This window comes from Coffea arabica, chromosome 11e (genome assembly GCF_036785885.1).
Source record: "Coffea arabica cultivar ET-39 chromosome 11e, Coffea Arabica ET-39 HiFi, whole genome shotgun sequence".
NCBI classification, from domain to species: Eukaryota; Viridiplantae; Streptophyta; class Magnoliopsida; order Gentianales; family Rubiaceae; genus Coffea; species Coffea arabica.
The window spans coordinates 12,684,976-12,704,272 of record NC_092331.1 but is presented as its reverse complement, the minus strand read 5'-3'; the positions used below and the strand labels follow the sequence as shown (position 1 = coordinate 12,704,272).

The following is a 19,297-nucleotide window of genomic DNA, read 5'->3' as shown; positions in this document are numbered from 1 at the left end:
GCCTACTTACTAGTAATATCAACCTTCTCTGGTCTGTGGGTGCCCTCTTCATATTAGAATTTACTCTGATTTTGGTTCAATATATATAGATATATATATATATATATTGGGATTTTTCTATAACTAAATTTCATCAGAAGCAAGCAAATTCCATTAATGGATCCATTTTGGATTAGTACAAATAATTTCACTGAATTGGGCATCTGCATCTTTTTTCCCATCACGCATCACGCAGTTTATGCCTCGTAGTGTCATTGAATTCATTAAACTCAAAAGGATGCACTCCCAGGGGATACATTCAGTGGTCTTGTCTCATTTTGATCACACAAACAATGTTAGTTTGTTAAATCAAACTTCTAAAAATCTGCTGTGCGGAAAGTCAGATCCAACCACACTAAAGATATGAAGATTCTCTGTGACATCTAACAAGTAAATTTTCCAACCCATTGCAAGGAATAGGCAAATCAAATAGTTGGCGTGTAGCATGGTGCTTGCAAAGTTAATCGAAAGATTTACAAATATGATATAACATACTTTTGAACAAACCTCTATTTGTCTTTCAGGCACACACAACCTTTCAGCTATTGGCAATATTTATGGGTGAACCAGTATACTCGGCAAACCAACTTGGCTTGCTAAATAGACCATTAAAAAACAAACAAGCAAAGGGCAACGAGTCGCAACAATGCACCCCGAATGAAGATTTATTTCCTTTCCCAGACTGCTTTACAACTTCTATAGTTGCCATGATTAGCACATACCATAGTTGCTAATCCTTTTCACAATAATACATATTGTAAACATACCTACTTTGTGTCTCGTTGAAACATGAATACAACAATTAACAAGAAGGTTCTCACAGCTTATTGTTTACAGCTTCCTTCATCTGAAAACTCATTTGCTGAAACACGTATCACCATGGACATTAAAATCCTTAATGTATAGTCCTAAAACTCCAAAAGAAAACCAAACCAAACCTGGGCAATCTCGCGCACATCATGAGGCCTCTAATTAACTAGTTACCTGGTATAGTTTGGGTCTTACCAGGTTTCCCTTGTTGGTTTTTTATTTTTTCAATCAATGCCAAACTGAAGAATCTCAGCATTGCCAAAAATTACCCACTACCATCCTTAGGCCAATGAAACCCCAAAGCACATCCTTAACACTCAACTTACATGTCCAAAAGTCCGCGCTCATAGGTTCTAACTCAAAAGAGTAAAACTAAGGAAGAATTCTACTTGGACCCCTCCCTATGAGATCCTTTCACTCTTCTATGCTTGATTTAAGACAATTGGGTTACCTCTATCTAACTCATAAACCAAAATATAAGGACGAAAAACTCTTAAACTTAAGTTTATACTATCATATATGATCACAGAACTACCTGCATCCGAAGACTTGTAGCAATCATCGATGAAAAGGCTAGTGGGTCAAATCCTGCATTGATCGCCCAAAACGAAGGTCAAAGAGGCTGTCATTTGAGCGTTTCAGTAGTGCGAACCTAAAGACTTTGCTACTGAAGCTCTTGTCCGGCACAAGTTGATTACAAGGACATGTCAGGTACAGAAGTCAACTTCATATTACTCAATAATGAATAACCTTGTTCAACTCCCTACATTTTTTTTTTTTTTCTCATTTTTCTTATGTAGATACATGCCATGTGTGTAAAACTTATAACACATAATAATATATGCTCTCTCTCTCTCTCTCTCTCTCTCTCTCTCTCTCTCTCTCTCTTAATTCTTTAGCAGGAGACAAAACGTGCCTGTACTTAATTTACACCTAAACCTACGGTTTTGAAAATTAACTGGTACATCCTCACATTATCTTCCTCTACACTTTGTCATGCCGTCAGCCTAAGACTTACCAACAAGCTAGGCAGTAGTAGTTTAAGTCAAGAGAAAAAATTTTCCTCAACATGAGTCCAGATTCACTAACAATTATTTTACACAGCATGGCTTTCAGCTGTTTGAAATGGCATACATACAATTCCATACAAATCGTAAGGAGGAAGGGGGAGAGTGCCCACTTTTTATCCGGTTTGAACAACTGGTTTCATAAATAAAACTGAGACTACAGAAGGATGGGGTCTTTTGTGGTTTTTTTTTTTTGGGGGGGGGGGGGGGTGGGGTGGCAGGGGAATAGCTAGCTTGACATCACTATTCAAAGTTTAAATGAGCAACAAGTGACGAAAGCTTGCCTGCTCATCAGAAGATTTTGTTAAGGTGTATATGTACCCACACTTGAGACATACATGAGTTGCTCAAGCCTGAAAGATTAGAATATCAGTCACGTGGTTACAGGGAATGAAACTTACAGAAGCATAACAATTAACATACTTATTAAGTCATATATTCAGCCTTGCCTTTGGAGCATCAGTTAACTTCCGTCCAAATTGAGGCGGTGCTGGGCGCTTCTGCAGTAATTTGACATCCACACCAGCTCCTCTGTATCCAGATAAAGATTGATCCAAAGACGTTTAGACAAAATGAAAAACAGAAAAGGCCATCGCCTTATCTGCCACTCCCATAAGAATATTTTCGTGAATTTGTACATTCTTTGCTGCCAACTGAGATGATCAAACATCTCACAAATTACAGCTACTGAAGATGAAGCTATGTCCACACTTTGAGAACCTACTATTGATGGAGAGGTGCTACCATCAAGCAACGGACTTCTCAACTATTGGACGATAGTCAAGGATCTGGTCCAGATATCAGTGCAGTCCTCGCTTCTTGATTTGAAGAAAGACATCATTAAACCTTTTAGATATTTAAACAGCAACTTACCAAAAAAAAATGATATTTAAACAGCGCATCCTTTCATCAGCAATTAACTCTGTCTTCTTGCATTTACTGACTGAGCAATTCTACTGTTGCTCCTATGTTCAATTGCATACTTCTGTTGCACTAACTTCTAGCTTCACTTTTTTTTTTAAGGACACAAGACCAAATATTTACCTGGTAAAGATGAGGAATTAGGAAGGCACTTTTCCCTATTTTTGCATTTCTTACATGATAGAGGATAAAAGTGGAACATCTACCAATGAGACAGGAAAATGAAAGGCGTTCATATAAAAAGATTCAGGACATTCAGAAAAACAGATTGATAATAAATTCAGGTCATTCTACTGAAACATTATGGTCTGCCGTCAGCTTCAAACAGAAAGTGAGGCCAGTCCAAAATTAATTTATGCTATACAAACTTAAACAATGCCATAACAATTCTTCAAAAGAATCTGTACCACTACCAAAGCTATGGCCCAAAATATCTTGTAAATTTCAAAGTCAGAATGGGTTAAAATCCAAATACAAATTTTGCATGTAAAATTAATAAGCAAAACAAAAGAAGAGCTTGCTTGCTGACAACAAAGTAGACGGAATCTGACTTTGCCTGAATAGCGGTTTCGGTAAATCCAAGCTTATCAGCAGGCCAAAGTTCATCCCTAAAGAAGCTGCTTGTGTGGAGGACCTGGTCGCCAACCTTGAGCCCTGCTTTTGCAGCATTGCCACCACCTTCTACTCCTGGATAGCAACCAACTTGAAATTAGTAGTAGACACAATTGGCATCAGAAGAAAATTATATAGGCCAGCTTTTGACAAGAACGTAAGAGGGGAGGGGGAGGAGGACTGACCGTGATGACCACACCACCACCCAACTTTTGACCCAAAGCTAGGTCCAGTGGTTTGTCTACTTCAACCTCAATGGTCTTTGAAGCCCCAGCAGTTCTTGCTGTAATCTCAAGACCTGTTCTCACTTCTCTGCTAGTACTAGTAGTAGTGATCTCAGCCATCAAAGAAGCGAGATGCTCCATTTGACCTCTTGAAGTGAGCACCCTTGGAAGCTAAATTTCTGCCAGCACCAACACCAGTACTATCAAAAGAGAGATACATACATACATACATACATATATATACTGAATCAGCAAAGGAGAGATACATGCAAATATTATATATGCACAGAGGGACCAAATTATAAACGGATTTCTTTGTGCGACAAAGAAGTTAAGCACAATTATGCCATGCTTTTAACTATATATACCTCAGAGTGGGAAGTTAATCGCTTTGCATTTGCAGATGGAATTGAGGAGTTGGATTTGAGGGAGAGGTTTCTCACATAAGCAGCTGAGCAAGAAGATGAAGCACCTGCTACAACAGAGGATGACATATCGGAGTGCTGGTGGGCTTTGCACTATGGGCAGCAGCCACCGATAGGACTTAGGACTTGGAACTTAGAAGAAGGGCTGGGCTGATTAGTGATAACAGCTTGCCATGTGCAGAAGATATCATGGTGTATTACTTAAAAACTCCAAATGCCTTTGTTGGAGAACCATTTCAGCAGCTTGCAGCATCTCTCTGGCCTTTCTATCTGGTGTACATCCAGCATACTCCATTTCTTTATATATACTAGGAACCTGTAAGGCAACCAAGAAAGGATAAGTTAGACCTTAGCCTGCAGTGGCAAGCTGGTAAGATGGAACAGACTATTACAGCAACTTCAGTAGCCCTAATAACTATTAAAGCAACTTGATTGTCGGCCATATTTCTGGTTAATTTTTGGTTTTCATTGATCAGTAGAAGGTACATTTTATGCAAGTTTCAGATAGGATAAAAAGAGATCTCTATGGAGAAGAATAGACCAATGGTGATGAGTACCATGAGGTCATTAACTGCAAACTTCAAGACGAGAAAACTACCTGATCAAACTTTTTAGCCCTTATAAAAGCCTTCATAAGTGTGCTGTAGGTAACTACATCAGGACAAAAGCCCTACAGGATTACCAAATTATTAGCTAAAGATTTCCCAAATTAGATTACTTGAAAAAGTCAAGGGTCTTACCGTCTCTCTTATGTGGTTAAAAACTGATAGTGCCTCCAAATGCCTCCCTGCAGTGCTAAATGCGTTGAGCAGCACATTTAGCATTAAAAGGTTAAGTTCTATTCCTTCTGCTTCCATAAGCTGCAGAACCTTAATGGTCTGTTCGCATAATCCCTGCATAAGACATCAAAGCAAAAGCATTTCCTTCATAATGGCGATCACACTGCCTAGACACTAGGCTATATCGGTGCATATCCCTACCTGTTGCGCATAAGCATTTGCTATGATGCAAAAAGTACTTGCTGAAAGTTTAACCCCTTCTGATCTTAGGGCGTTTATGCAATTGTCTGCATCCTGAAATCTCCCATATTGCCCATAAATATCAGCCAGAACAGCGTAGATGGCCCCACTTCTGTGGTGCCCTCTATGCTTGATATTCTCAGAAGTTTTCTTTATAACATCCCATTTCCCCTGTTCTCCCAAACGGGAAATAATGGTAATGAAAATCTTTGGATCAGGATACAGGCCTTGTTCTTGCATGCTTATGAACATATCCAGAGCATTAGACACATCCCCAAACTTGCAGTGCCACCGAATCAAAGAGTTCCAGGTGGTGATGTCCGGCATTATACCCTCCAGCTGCATTGTCTTAAAAACTTCTACTGCTTCACCTAACTCACCATATTTACAAAACGTGTCAATTATGCTGTTATAGATTTTCCTGTCTAGGGACAAACCCATACCCCGTATCTCTCCAACAATGCTTGTCGCTTTTCTCCACATGCCATTGTCCCTGTAAAGTTCAATAACTTTACTGTACACAAAAGAATTTGGATGATATCCCTCTCTCCTCATTTCAGCAATGACTAACCACGTATCCGCCAGACGTTTTGCCCGTGCATGGTACTCCAGAAGAATTTCATAGGTTTCCCTGTTTCTTTGTATTCCCAAGTCATCCAATGTAAGTAGAACCTTATCAGCGAGCCCAGACAGGCCTTTTCTCAAGAAACATCTAAGTAAGACATTAAAAGCTTTGACTCTGGGCCTGTATCCAAGACTCGTCATTTCCTGGAAGATAGCATCAGCTTCCAAGGTCCTGCCAACATTTCCGAGAGCTGTTATCAAGAGGGTGTAAGATTTCAAATTGGGACGAGAGCCCAAAGCCTCCATCTGTGAGAGCAAGGACATCGCCTCATTTACTTCTCCTGACATGCACATTTCGCAAATGGATTCATTGAAGGAAATATAAGAAAGTTCCTCCCCATCCTCCCTACCAAACGGCTGCACAAAAGTCGAGCAGTTATTGGCATCATTAGAGCACTTGGGCGGGTTGAGACAAAGTTTGCAAGTCCCAGAGCGACTAAATGGAACATTTACCACACTACTACGTGGTATCCAATTGTCACGGGAATTTTGACAAACAGCGAATAGGCATGAACGGCAACTAATAAAGGCAGCCAGGCGGGAGTTACAAGGCATCAAGCGTTGCATCTCCATCATCTGATCATCCATTCGTGTTGGTTGGTTGGGAATGTTGTGGACGATAACACTCCTCACACAGTCCACCTTCATCACTCAAATAAGGCACCGTTTGGATTGAAGGAAAGGAAGGGGATAAAATGGCGAAAAGACACCAGCTTTACTGTGTTATTGCGCGGCTCTCTTATTGGGTTAATTATAGTTTGGTCCTCCCAATTGGTCCAAAATCTCTAATTGCACCATCAAAATGAACAAGTCTCAATTTGATATATATATATAAGTCTCAGTTTGATAATTTGAATTAGTAAATATCTCAATCGGATCCTACAATCTAAGAAAGCGACATTTTTGTTATCTAAAGGATCACTTGCTTGTGTGACGTGCAAAAAAGCACAGAATGATGATTCTTTGGCAGTTACCAATTATCTGTAATTACTTTGGTAATTATTACTTCATCAATATATACAAGGATGACAATTGATCAAAAAGAGGGGAAGGAATTAGATAAAGTCTCAATTTGATCCTCTAAAATAATAAATGGTTTCAACTTTGTTGTTCAAACCCAATAACTATAGAACAAATCAAACTATAAGAACAAAATTTATAAACGATTATTTTATCATTCTACTAATATATGTCTCTGTTATTGATTTCAATCAGACAAGTACATTCTTTTTTTTTTTTTTTGAGATAAATTAGTGCACTTTTTTTTTGATGAACCCTGTAAATAGCTTTATATAAAAATCAAAGGATAGCCAGCAAAAGATTGTACTTTTATCAGCAAGAAATTATGGCACGGGGGTATGCAATAAGCATAATGGCTTCGTCTAGTTTCTTCTTTTTTTTTTTAGTTGAAATCTTTGTATGATGAGCTTATTGGTAATGTTTTCAAGAAAGTAGCCTTGAAAGGTCAAGTTATAAAAATTTTCTTAATTTGGGAGGGGTAAATTGAGAAAATTTTAATTTATAGGACCAAATTGAGAAATTTTGTGACTTGGGAATAGCAAAATTGGCCTGGTCTGGAAAGCAATTTCTCCAAAACATTTTTACATTTGTCGTTAATATATTTTTCAATCACTTTTTTATTTCATGTACATCAAATTGAGATTCAGATATTTTACCTCTAGACCATGGTAAAAATATATTTTCTAGAAAAATCTATTGTAGAGTAGGTATTCCATTTAGATTGACTGACAATTCATCATAATTTGACGTCATTGTCGAGAATTGCTGCCTAATTTGATTTATTTCTTTCTTTTTGAATTTTTGGCTGGCTTATGCCTTATTCTTCTCATATATGTGAACTGGTATATATTCTTGAAATTAAGAAGACTGTGCGTTGGCTTAGGAAGAAAACTAGGAAAAGAAGAGAGGAGCTGTCATCTACTTTAGGATTAAACTTAGCTATTAAATTGCCTAATTCTTCTAGTGATTATTTCAATAATCAAAGATAGAAGAAACTATAGCTAATAATAGGACATTAAAGGAGTTAGATGTCCCTGATTTGAACCAATAACCTTTGTACATTATATTTCCTATTTTAAATGAAAATACTACATTTGAGTTAAAATCTATTCTAATGTATCTTTTTACCTTCTTTTCCTAGTTTCCAAGCATGTACAAGTACTAAATGAACAGTCCAGATTATAATTAGGTTTTGCAAGGATGCAAAAGCCACAAAAAGGGTAAATATAAGACCCTATCCTAAGTCAGGAAATTGATTGGAAAAGCAATCATTTATAATTTCTAAACTCATCAATTATTATTAATTTAGGTTTAGCATTTTGGATATCTATGCTTCCTATTCAAAAATTCTTGAGTCAGTATCTGGGCCAAGGTGTTAAACCTTAAAGGTAAGATACTTACTTTATACAAGAATTTGTTTAAAACTTTGAAGGTAAGATACTTACTTTATTTTCCAACGGAAAATCCATCAAACAATCCACGAATCTGACTCAGATCCAAATTATTCTTTATTTGTAAAAGCCACATAAATGCTTAATCAAGCTCCTCGGAGCTTCCATTTCAAATAATCACATTTACTTAGTTTACAAATTTATCAACGGCTCCAATCTTTCTACTTGTCTCCAAAATCCAAGAAACCCTGATTTCACCTTTCTTTCAACCTGGATGTTGCGAATGCAAATCGCCATGGATTTAGCTTACGGCTTGAATTATATCCACACCGCAGCTAGATTTAGCATAAGTTTGGTCCACCAGTACGTGAAGAGCAGTGAAATTATTATCACTGAGCCTTCCTTGAATGCCCGAATTTGCCATTTCGGAGCCGCCGAGCTATGCTCCGAGACGGAGAGATATGATGGAGGTGAGATAACGAAAAAGGAATTGCCGGAGCTGCGGAGGTCGGGGAATGGGGGTGGGTAATTTGAAGGAGTGAGAGGATACTGTTGCCGGAGTTTAAGTCCACCGGCTTGGCGACGCAGAAGTTTGACATATACGCTTTTGGAGTGTGATTTTGGAGCTTTTGTCCGGGAAGGAGCCGCTGAAGTATAAATATGAATGATAAAGTGAGCGGAGATTATAGGAAGATTTCAATTATTGATTCAGCAACGAAGTCGGTGGAAACTGACGGAGAGAGTAATGAAACGGTGAAGGGAAGATTTGAGGATGAAAAGGGTCTGACGAAGATTTGATGAGGAGGAGGAGGAAGATGGACAATTTTTGAGAGAAGATTTTGAACTTCCTAAATTGACCCTAACTTTTATCTTGAAAATCGTGCAAACAGACATATTGGTAAACTTAACGGCCAAATATAACAGAATGGCCTCACGTCTTAACTTTATATATTTCAATGGTCAAAACTAGACTTTTAATAGTTGAGTGACCAAAACTGAACGATGGCAAAAGTTTAATGGCCAACCAGATAATTTGCTCTTTACTAAATAATTTGTTTAAAACCTTGTAGGTAAGTTACCTACCTACTAATAAAAATTTGATAAACACATAAACTGCCTTTGTGGAAATAAAAATATTTTGCTTATACATTTTTTTGGGGGAATTTATGCTCAATGATTGTTTTTTTTACTTAAAGTTCTTTGATTTACTTAAAGTTTGATTATTTGAAAACTTCGAATAGGTTATATTTCTATAGTTTATTAAAGGCATTGGTGATGTTGGGCTCAATATAAATGTCTTAAATGAAAAAAGGAAACATTTGAAGTATCAAAAACTAATTTACAAAATATTTGAAGAAAAGGCCATAGAAACTAGCTTCTCATAACATTTAAAATAACAAACAAAAAAAAAGTATCAAAGATTAGATGTAGACTATTTTTCATTACTATATTAAATTTTAAAAGAACATATATATAGTTATGAGTTCCAGTAATATTATTAAAAAAAGATATGACACATGTGTACTCTAAAACTAGTTTGACCCAAAATATAAAGGGTAAATTCCATTTTCACCCTAAAACTATACGTGTTTTCCCACTTCAATCTCTAAATTTCAAAATGGGACACTCCAAACTACTGAATCCGTCCTAATTAAGTAAAATCATTGGCAAAATCCACAAAACCGTCAAGGTTTTCGGAGCATGTAAAACATGCGCCGTTAGCGAGGCTAAATAAGTAATGAAAACTAAAATGGTTAGGACAGAAATGTAAATTTGCCCATTAGGTATAAGGGCCAAAGAGATAAACCAAAACAACTTTGTTTATTCTTCACTTTGCATATTTCGATTTCAATAGAGAGAGAGTGAAGAAGTGAACAAACAATTGCCCAATTTCTACCATCAAATACCATGAACTAATTGTGATCATGATTTAGAGGTCAAGTATATTGTAGACATGGGAAGGAAGAGGGTTGATGGAGAAATGAAATCTCCAGTGAAGAACAAGAAGAGAAAGACCGAACCGGGTAAGAGAATGATTTTTTGAGTCATTGTTTTCTTGTTGATTATTGTAATAGTGTATTTGATAGTTGGTTTATTTGAATTGTTATTGTTGTCGGCTAGGGTTCGTAGGAGTCTTGTGGAATGAAAAAAGGGCAAGATTGAATTAGGTATTACTGACAAATTATGGTTGAGAAAATTGTATAATGTTGATTGTATGGGCCTGCAAATGATTTGGGGTGTTTTTCAAGTCAAAGTTTATGCTGTCCAAACCCCAATGCTCCATGTATTGAAGACATTGTGGTCCTTGATCTCCTATGAAAGGTGTAAAAATTTTAATTATTGAATTAAAAAATGGTAATAGGGGAATCTAGTCATAACCTTTCTTGTTGAAGAAACACCATCAAGGGACATTCACAAACTCTCCTAACAAATAGTATGTAGGGGGAAGGGTTGACTTTACAGATGGATGTAACCTGAAAATGTGGTGATTGCTAGTTCTAGACAAGTGTGGAGAGAGACTTGGGTGTAATAAAGAAGCTGGTTTTGCGTGGTATTATTTGCTGTCAAGGATGATATTGATGCTAACCTATTCTTTTACTTGTGTGATAGGGACTACGAGGTCATGGTGAACACATTACCACCACATAGGGTGGCAGAAGTGTTTCTTATAGTTGAAGGTGAAGGTTCTCCAAGGGGCTCATTCCCACAGGCTACTACACTCTCAAGTCAAGCTAAGGGAGACGAAGTTGTAGGGGATAGAGATAGTAATGTTATGATCATACAAGAGAGTGGCAATGGTGGTGAAGTGGAACAAGATAGAAGAGAAAATGTTGACATACAACCAGCAAATTTACATAGTAGTAAAGGGTGCAGTAGCAAAGGGCCTAAAGTAGCACCAAAAACTACAAATAAGCAAGGAAAACCTCGTGAAGTTGAACCAGAAAGTGAGAATTTTTATAGCAAAGCTGCTAAAGATGAACCAGAAAATGAAGACATGAATAGCAAAACTCCTGAAGCTGAATTTGTTGTAGAAGAGAAAGCTTATAGCAGGGGTGTTGGTTCAAAGGAACTAGAAGGTGTTGAAGGCTATGATGAGGCTTCAAATCCACAAGTCAGACAAAAGGATGAGTGTAAAAATTCTAATGAAGATGCAAAAAAGGCAGCCAACAATGAAGGTGCTAAAGGGGAAGCATCACGTGATAACGCTAGACCAGAAGAGGATGAAAATAGAGTCAATGTTGATGAGAAGTTGGCAGATTCAGACTATGAGGATGAGGGGGAGACAATGACTTATTAATTGAAGCCATGAGAATTGGACAAACTATTGGAGAGGAACTAGGTGCATATGAACCCGATCCTTCTCATTGCAATGAACAAAGAAAGAAGAAGCTAGGAAAGAAGAGAGACCCACCCAATGAAATTAACTGCTGTGATGGCCCTGATATGATTGATATTGATGACATGCAATCTGAATATGACTCGAATGGTTCACTTGAATTGAAAAGTCAAAAGTGAACTTGATGAAGATTGCTGTGCTAAGAAAAGGAGGCCTAAATTTCTAGTTTTCAATGAGAAACATGACATGAAGAAACCACAATTTGAAGTTGGTCAGAAGTTCACATCAGTTATTATATTTAGGTTGGCTATAAGAATCCAAGCAATTATGGATGGGAGAGATGCGTATTTCAAGAAAAATGATACATGGAGGATGAGGGTGAAATGCAAAAATTGTGATTGGCAGCGATTGGGGTCTAAAATGCAAGATGAGATTACCTTTCAAATAAAATACTTAGTGATGAGCACACTTGTGGAAGAGTGCTCCATAATAAAAACATGACATCTAGACTGACCAACAAACTATTTCTTGATGAGGTCAAGAAAGCATCATCTATGACAGTACATAAGTTGATGACCAAAGTGACTGAAGAGTTAAATGTGGATTTCAATCTTAAACAAAAGTATAGAGCACTTAGAAAAGTGAGAGGTGCCATTCAAGGGTCTCATGATAAGTAGTACACCATGTTGGAAGCTTTTTGCGGTGAACTGAAGAGAGCAAATCTAGGATCAGCTGTGTTTGTTGAGGCTAATATAGATGAAGAAGTTGTTTCTAGGTTTATAAGGCTGTATACATGTTTAGAGCCAATAAAAGGGGAACATGTGTGTAAATCTGTCTACACTGCAAGTAGTAGTAGGTCACATGAATGATTCAACTGGCATTGGCAATGTGTAGCTCTATGGGAATGGAAACGAAGCTGCAAAGTTAATGAATTTAAATCTTGGAAGCAAATAGTTGTGTTTTTAGGGATCTCTCACAAATGATGTTTTGTTGTTTTGTGAATTTTTACATAAATTGTTCACATTAAAATTTGGGGAGCTGGTCTTTTGGTGTAAGGTTAAACATGCCTTCTTCTTAAATGCTCAAATTTAATCCATTTTCAATTGCATCTATTGTCTCAAACACTTGGTGGTGTTGGAAATGTTTACAGGTTTATCATATACTCCCAAATGTACTTCAACAAGTTGGGACATTTTAGTCCCTCAACTATAGAAAAGGGATAGTTCAATCCCTATGCTTCATTAGCTAAGGACACATAGGTTCCTAAAGTTCAAACAAATGAACACGGAGGCCACTAAACTATAAAATCTATCCAAAATTAGTGAAATTAGTGTTCCTTGAAACACATGCTACATTACACTAGAAACCGCAACTTATACTGCTAGCAAAAATTACATCTTCTCCATCCCAATTAAATAGCACCATTTTGACTTGCATTATACTACACTATATTCCCACTACACTATTGCTTCTTTTCCCACAATCATATAGGTGTTTCTTGTCGAACTCCCAGGATGACCTTTATGCCCCAGATTTGAACGAAAGGATCCCTAAAACAGCAACAACCTAGTGAAGAAACAAGTATATTTTCAGCCTCCTTATTTTTCCTTGCTACAGCCTTGAGTTCTCTTACAACCTCTCAATCTCAGATTCCAATTTGTTCTTTGTTCTTATCGGTCCAGATATTATATTCTTGCACCTTTGGACATCTCAAGATCCACCCAATCCCAATACCTACATTCCCCCGATTTCTACATTAACAACACCATTAAGAGAGTAAATACAAGTTTATCTGGGTGCATTGTATACAAATCAGAAATATAGGGGAAGAAGTACAACAAAAATAATGGAAATTACCCTATAATTTGGATGTCGACAAAACCTTCTTCTTGGGTTTAAATCTGTCCATAATGTCATCATCAATGGTTGTTTTCCACAATTGCATGTTTCCCTAACGATCTTTCCTTTGTCTCCTTTCTTATCTTCAGATGCTCTTTTCTTCTTAGTTTTTACCTTTTATTTTGAGATTCAACCAATTGGTCTCTGTTTTCTTAGGGCACATCGCTTCTCTTTCATGAATTGGATCGGGTCAAATATATGACCCGAATGTGCTGGATAAAAGGAGGAAAGCTTTCCCTTCTTTGTGCTAAAAATAAATTCCTATTTCATTTTTAATATCTTTTGTCTAAATTTTCATCCTTGCCCTTGGTCAATAGCACATGTTTTACATGCCGCAAAAACCTTGATGGTTTTGTGGATTCGGTCAACGTTTTTAATTAATTGGGATGGATTTAGTAGTTTGAGGACTTAAGTGTCCCTTTTGAAGTTTAGGGACTGAAACGGGAAACCGCGTATAGTTTAGGGGGTCACAATGGAATTTATCCAAATATAAATCTAGGAAAATATTTTGTGCCAATGATACAAATGTTCATTAGTTTTTTCATGTGATGTGATGTTCCTTCTCCCCGGCGCTACTAGCACTTTTTTCTGTAAAACAATGCCTGCCAATAACACAGATTAACAGCGGAATGGTCTCAATTCAAGAGTCAAGTACTTGAAATGAGAAAATGAGTTATCATCTGTGTTTTCTTCATTTTTTCGTATGCATTCCCAATTTGTGGAACTTTCTGTTCACCAATACTATGGCCCTATTTGGCACCTGAGTTTTTTGGAAATTTGTCTAAAACTTTAATTTAGATCACGGTAGAAGTTGTAGAAAAACTTTTGTAAGATGAAAAACTTTTCCCTTTTCATTTCTTTCTTTCTTTTTCTTTTTTTCTTTTTCTTTTTTTCTTTCTTTTTTCTTTTCCTTCCTCCCTTCCCCTTCCCCAAGAAGACCGGCACCGGGAGCCTCAGCAACGCTCACATTTCCCCCGGCTCTCCGCAGCTTCCCTCGCCCCCAACACCTTCTCCCCTCGCCGCCCAGGCTGCAAAAAACAAGCCAACCAAGAAATGGGTTGCGTCCGCACCAAGACAGTAAAGAAGTCCTCCAGCCAAGTCATTGAGCGCTACTACTCCAAGTTGACGCTAGACTTCCACACCAACAAGAAAGTCCTCGGCAAAGTCGTCATCATCCCATAAAAAAGGCTCCAAAAACAAGATCGTCGGGTTCTCTACCCATCTCATGAAACGGATCCAAAAGAGCCCAATTTGGAGTATTTTGCTCAAGCTTCAAAAGGAAGAGGGAGAGCGCTGCATGGACTTCGTTCCTGAAGAATCCGCGATCAAGACCGATAGGATTGAGGTCGATAGGGAGACCATTGAGTTGCTTGCCATCATAGGTATGAGTGAATTGCCTGGTATTGTCCTCAAGGAGGAGCAGTCTCCTCTCATGGTTGGATTTTTCTTACACAAAGGAGTATTTATCGGCCCCTTCTAATTTTTTTTTAAAAAAAAAAAAAAGACCGACATAAAGAGTAAAGAGAGGTGATCGGCGTCGGAACTAGCAGCGGAGGTGGTGGCTGGCAATGGAGGTGGTGGTGGGTTGGGGTGGGGGAGGAAGAAGAAGAAAAGGGGAAAGGAATTTTTTTTGTGTGTGTTTTGGGTATTTTGAAGTATGTAGATGGAAAACTTTGAGAAGTTTTTTTTAGCTTACTGTAGCTAAAGTTGGTAAAAAACTAGTATAAAACAAACTTGAGTAAAAACTCAAGTTCCAAACAGGCCCTATATTTCAAGAAGATCCCCATTTTTACTTGTGTAATGGCAGCCATGGATCTTTTTTTTACCGGTAACAACACATCTAGCCTAGTCTAACCTACTCCCACTCCTAAAGGGGGGAGAACCTACTCTATGGGAATCAACTCTAAGGAGTGGCCCAATTGAGTCGAGAGAATCTGACGGGGACTGAACCACCATCAGACCAGACGGGTGCACCACTTACTCATATGAATTTAGAACACTCCTCGTATAGAGGCACATTGATGGGAGGTCAGGGCAAGGTTTGAACCCCTGACCTCCCACCCCACTATTAATGTGGTGGCCAACTCCTCTATTGACATTGATGGGAGACAGGCATGGATCTTAGAAAGTGTCTTTTACTCATTTCAACCTCTGGTGCCCATTTTCTTCTGACTTGTCTACCGTTTACTTTGACAGCTAATCTGGTTAATATTTCTTGTTTTGTTCCTTGTCCCATATTCCAGATCTGATTGAATACTGCAGTGCTGCAGATATTTGTTGTGAATTTGTCGTCATTGCAAATTATAAAGCCACCAAGCCCTTAGCTGAATACATCTCTAATTTCTAGTCATTTGTACATCAAAATTTCTGAGATTGATTAACTCAATATGCATCATATACTCATGTAGCCAGTCAATAGTTTTTGCAAAATTGCAGCAACATATGATTATTCTTCTAAGATTCATTATGAGAAAAACAAATCTAAGCCTACTGATATAGTATGCTTGTTCCATCTTAGGGTGACCAGTAATATTACATGAAATATGCAAAGGAAAAATTTTAGGAGCAAAACAAATCTAAGCCTACTGATATAGTATGCTTGTTCCATCTTAGAGTGACTAGTAATACTACATGAAGTATGCTAAGGGAAAATTTTAGGAGCAAACATAGTCTGCTTACAAGTCATCTACCACTGATACACAACGAGGACCTTGGGTTCAGAAATTCCTCATCTATACTATCAATATATTTAGAGGATGGGTTCAGGAATTCTTCATCTATATTGTTAATACTTTATTTAGAATTCTAATTAGGGTAGATTTCTATATTTTTATATATTTTTAATCAATATTATTAGTATTACTATTAAATGTGTCAATAAGGATCCTAAATGCATCCAGATACGTAGTTGATTTTGTATAAAATTTTACATATTATTTTTTTTAGGGCTTTTGTATAAAGAATTTCCTCCTAATAATTCAACTATTGTTGGTGTTATCAAATTGTTGAGAAATTTCTCTTATTTTATGAATATCTTGTTTTCGGTTCGTCTGGCGATTCTTCCCCTGAATCTTCTTATGTTGTTTCTGTTATTTGTTTAGTTGCATGATACTCCCTTGAGAAAAGACTTGCGTGATGAGTTTCATGTTGTTGCCTGTGGTGCTTAATTACAATTCTTGATAAATTGTTATTTTTCTTTTTCTTTGTTTTTATCTATTTTACTAATTAATTTGTGATTGACAAGCTAGCCTTGCTTTGTAGTTTCTGCTAAATTATACAACTACCCCTAAAATTCTTTGTTTTTTATTTACTCCATAAAAAATTTCTTATCTTTTTAGGCTAGCGTATTGACTGGTAGCAGACGAGTCAATAATTTCTCTTGAGGCCAAGCGAGGTTTGATTCCTCTTACTGTACCTTTCAGAAAACACCTTAGGTGTGAATAAGGCTTGCGTTTGAGTTAAAAAGTCAAAAAAATAAAAAATAAATATATTGATTTGAGACCAATATTCTATCTTTACACATTGCTTGTTGTGTATAGGTTCTGTAACTACTTTGCTGCGATGGATGGCCTACTGCCCCAACTGGGTAAACTAATCCAAATCTTCTTTGTTGAGATGTTCTTCTTAGATTGTTTGATCTCAATTTGTAGCATCCTCTGTAATACCCCAACTTTTAGGATCATATTTTGTTTAGTCTCAAAGAGGGTATTACGGTTTCTTTAGTTTATTTTTATTTTAAACCATTATTTTGTTTTAAAGAAGAAACTAAAGTTATTTCTTTGGGTTTGATTTAAAACTTCATTTTATTTTATAAGACTAGAAACCCTAAAAGTCTAATCAAAACCCTAGTTTCACTTGTGACTGACCGTTTTCTCAAATTTCTTATATTTTAAATTCAATTTATGGAATTGTAAAACCACTCACGTTTTTCTTAAAAATCCCCTTTTATTTGGAAATTATTAATTTATAATAGTCCTACTATTCAATTACTCCGCAATAAGTGCAAATGAACCTAGAAAGTAGGGTTTCACTTTTCGTTTTCAAGTTAGAGCGGATTAGGGTTTTCACGTTTTTCTATAGTGTGACTATTCGGTACGGAGTGAGGATCAAATTTGGTAGGTAAGAGTGACTTTTAGATGAGAAATAATATGAAATTAGAAGTGAGAATAATAAGTTAGTGAATTATAAGTAAAACAATCCTAGTACATGTGATTTAAGGAAAAACGGTGCAAACCGACGTGTACCGTGCACTACCGATTGAACACACCACTTGATCACTTCTTTCTTATCATACAAGCTCATTACTATTTGAGCAAAATATCCCCTCAATCTCAGCTGCTTTTGCCGAAAATGTTGACCCAATTTTGCAAGGAAAAAAACAAAAAAATGAGTGGAATTGGTGATGACACTTGTTGGCCAACTAAGGGCCTTGACCAAGACCAATTGTCTTGCCTTCTTATCACCATGGAGCTGCCTTTCTTCATCATTTTTCTGCAGCTTTAGCCAAGAGAGAGAGAGAGAAAAACCAAGGGAGAGCTGAACCATTTCATCTTGAGTTTGAGTATATTAAGTGAGGAAACAAGAAACTAAACCGATTAAAACCTTCCTTGAGTGTTTAGCTAGTGGTGTGTTGGTGAAATTTTGGAAGGAAAAGCTAGGGTTGCTCTTGGTAGTCACTTTAACAAGGTAATAATGCTGATTTCCTCATTTCTTACTCTTAATCTTGCTTGACTTGGCATAGTACCTTAAATTTGTGGTAGATGATAGCTATTGTAGTGATTTGGGTGGATATAGTGTATGTTTTCTTGAGTTACATGAGTTAGGGTTTGAAGGATTTGCTACCTATACTTGTTGTATGGATGTATATGTTGTATCTAAGCTTATATAAGAGGTTGTGGTAGTGATTGAAGCATGAAATGAAGAAAGTTTCCTTTGAAACCGTAAAATTCCAGATTTCTGGAAAATGATAGTTCAGTTCTGTCTGGTTCCAGTTCGTGATGTTAGAGGCCGAATTAGGCTTAGCATAAAACATAAAAGTTGTAGAGAATGATATTTTATAGTTGTCTACAAAATTTCAACTCAATCGGAGCAATGTAGCCTATGAAAAAATCAAAATACCCTTGCTGCCCTGGGATGCATCCAGTGATCCATTTTAGACAGTTCCTCCCTTTGACCGTGTCTATTCACTATGATCTGTGCTGATTTAGCCATTTTCCAAAACATAAAAATTTTAGTATGTTGTCTTAGCTTTTCAACGCCTCTAAGAGCGTCTTAAACGGACTTTGGTAGCCTGAGATATGACCATTTGAAGGTAGTACAGTTAATTAGCCAATTAGTTGGAATTTGGTTCTGTGAACTGGAAATTTGACTGGGTTACACTGGAAATGGACTAAGTGATCTTCATGAAAATTGTAGGCCTTCGTCTTTGCTTCGAAACGGTATAATTTGTACTTCAATCCAATGAGCGTAGCTTTGGTTGTGTCCATTACGCAAAAACATGTCAAATCTGTCTTTTGTTAAACCTCATTTCCGCACTTGTTGTTAGCTTGATTTTTGTCCTTGTATTGTCTTGAGCCTATTGAATGGCTATTGAAATTAGATTGTTGTGTGTGTAACTTTGGGGTTGAATGAGGAAAATAATAAAACCAAAAATGGCTGAAAATAGGAAAATACAAAGGGCGTGCTGCCCAAATTTACGCTCGAGGACTAGAAAAATACACTTGCGACTTGGGTAAAGTTGATAAATGAATATCACTTGAACCATCTAGGACAATTGCTACTTTGTTTATCAAGGGTTATACGTTAGAACCTAGCCGAACTTGTACCCTTAGGAAAAGCGGTAATAATTACTATAAATCCGTTTTCCTTGCACTTTCGACTCAAAGGTTATTTCCAAGTAAACATGTTAC

General features: G+C 37.0%; 2 protein-coding genes and 1 long non-coding RNA gene across 4 annotated transcripts; 2 read left to right on the top strand and 1 right to left on the bottom strand.

The window, feature by feature from the left end:
• The first annotated feature begins 829 nt into the window (after window positions 1–829).
• LOC140021590 (uncharacterized) lies at window positions 830–4,350 on the top strand. The gene is made up of 2 exons (XR_011825478.1): window positions 830–1,560; window positions 4,077–4,350. It is a non-coding gene; the product is annotated as an uncharacterized lncRNA (long non-coding RNA).
• On the bottom strand, window positions 3,092–6,516 carry LOC113691838 (uncharacterized). 2 transcript variants are annotated; one of them, XM_072072800.1, is made up of 6 exons: window positions 5,079–6,513; window positions 4,839–4,991; window positions 4,697–4,768; window positions 4,042–4,414; window positions 3,635–3,852; window positions 3,092–3,524 (listed from the first exon to the last, which is right to left on the bottom strand). In XM_072072800.1, exons 1-4 carry the CDS (start codon window positions 6,387–6,389, stop codon window positions 4,286–4,288), a joined length of 1,665 nt encoding a protein of 554 aa, XP_071928901.1. In that variant the 5' UTR covers window positions 6,390–6,513; the 3' UTR covers window positions 3,092–3,524; window positions 3,635–3,852; window positions 4,042–4,285. The 2 variants fall into 2 exon arrangements, with proteins under 2 accessions (XP_071928901.1, XP_071928902.1); XM_072072801.1 differs by lacking the exon at window positions 4,697–4,768 and having other exon boundaries at window positions 5,079–6,516.
• Window positions 6,517–9,998: 3,482 nt separating this feature from the next.
• Window positions 9,999–11,897, top strand: LOC140021007 (uncharacterized). Its single transcript, XM_072071696.1, has 2 exons — window positions 9,999–10,176; window positions 10,763–11,897. The coding sequence occupies exon 2, from the start codon at window positions 10,776–10,778 to the stop codon at window positions 11,448–11,450; it is 675 nt and encodes a 224-aa protein (XP_071927797.1). The 5' UTR covers window positions 9,999–10,176; window positions 10,763–10,775; the 3' UTR covers window positions 11,451–11,897.
• The last annotated feature ends 7,400 nt before the right edge of the window (window positions 11,898–19,297 follow it).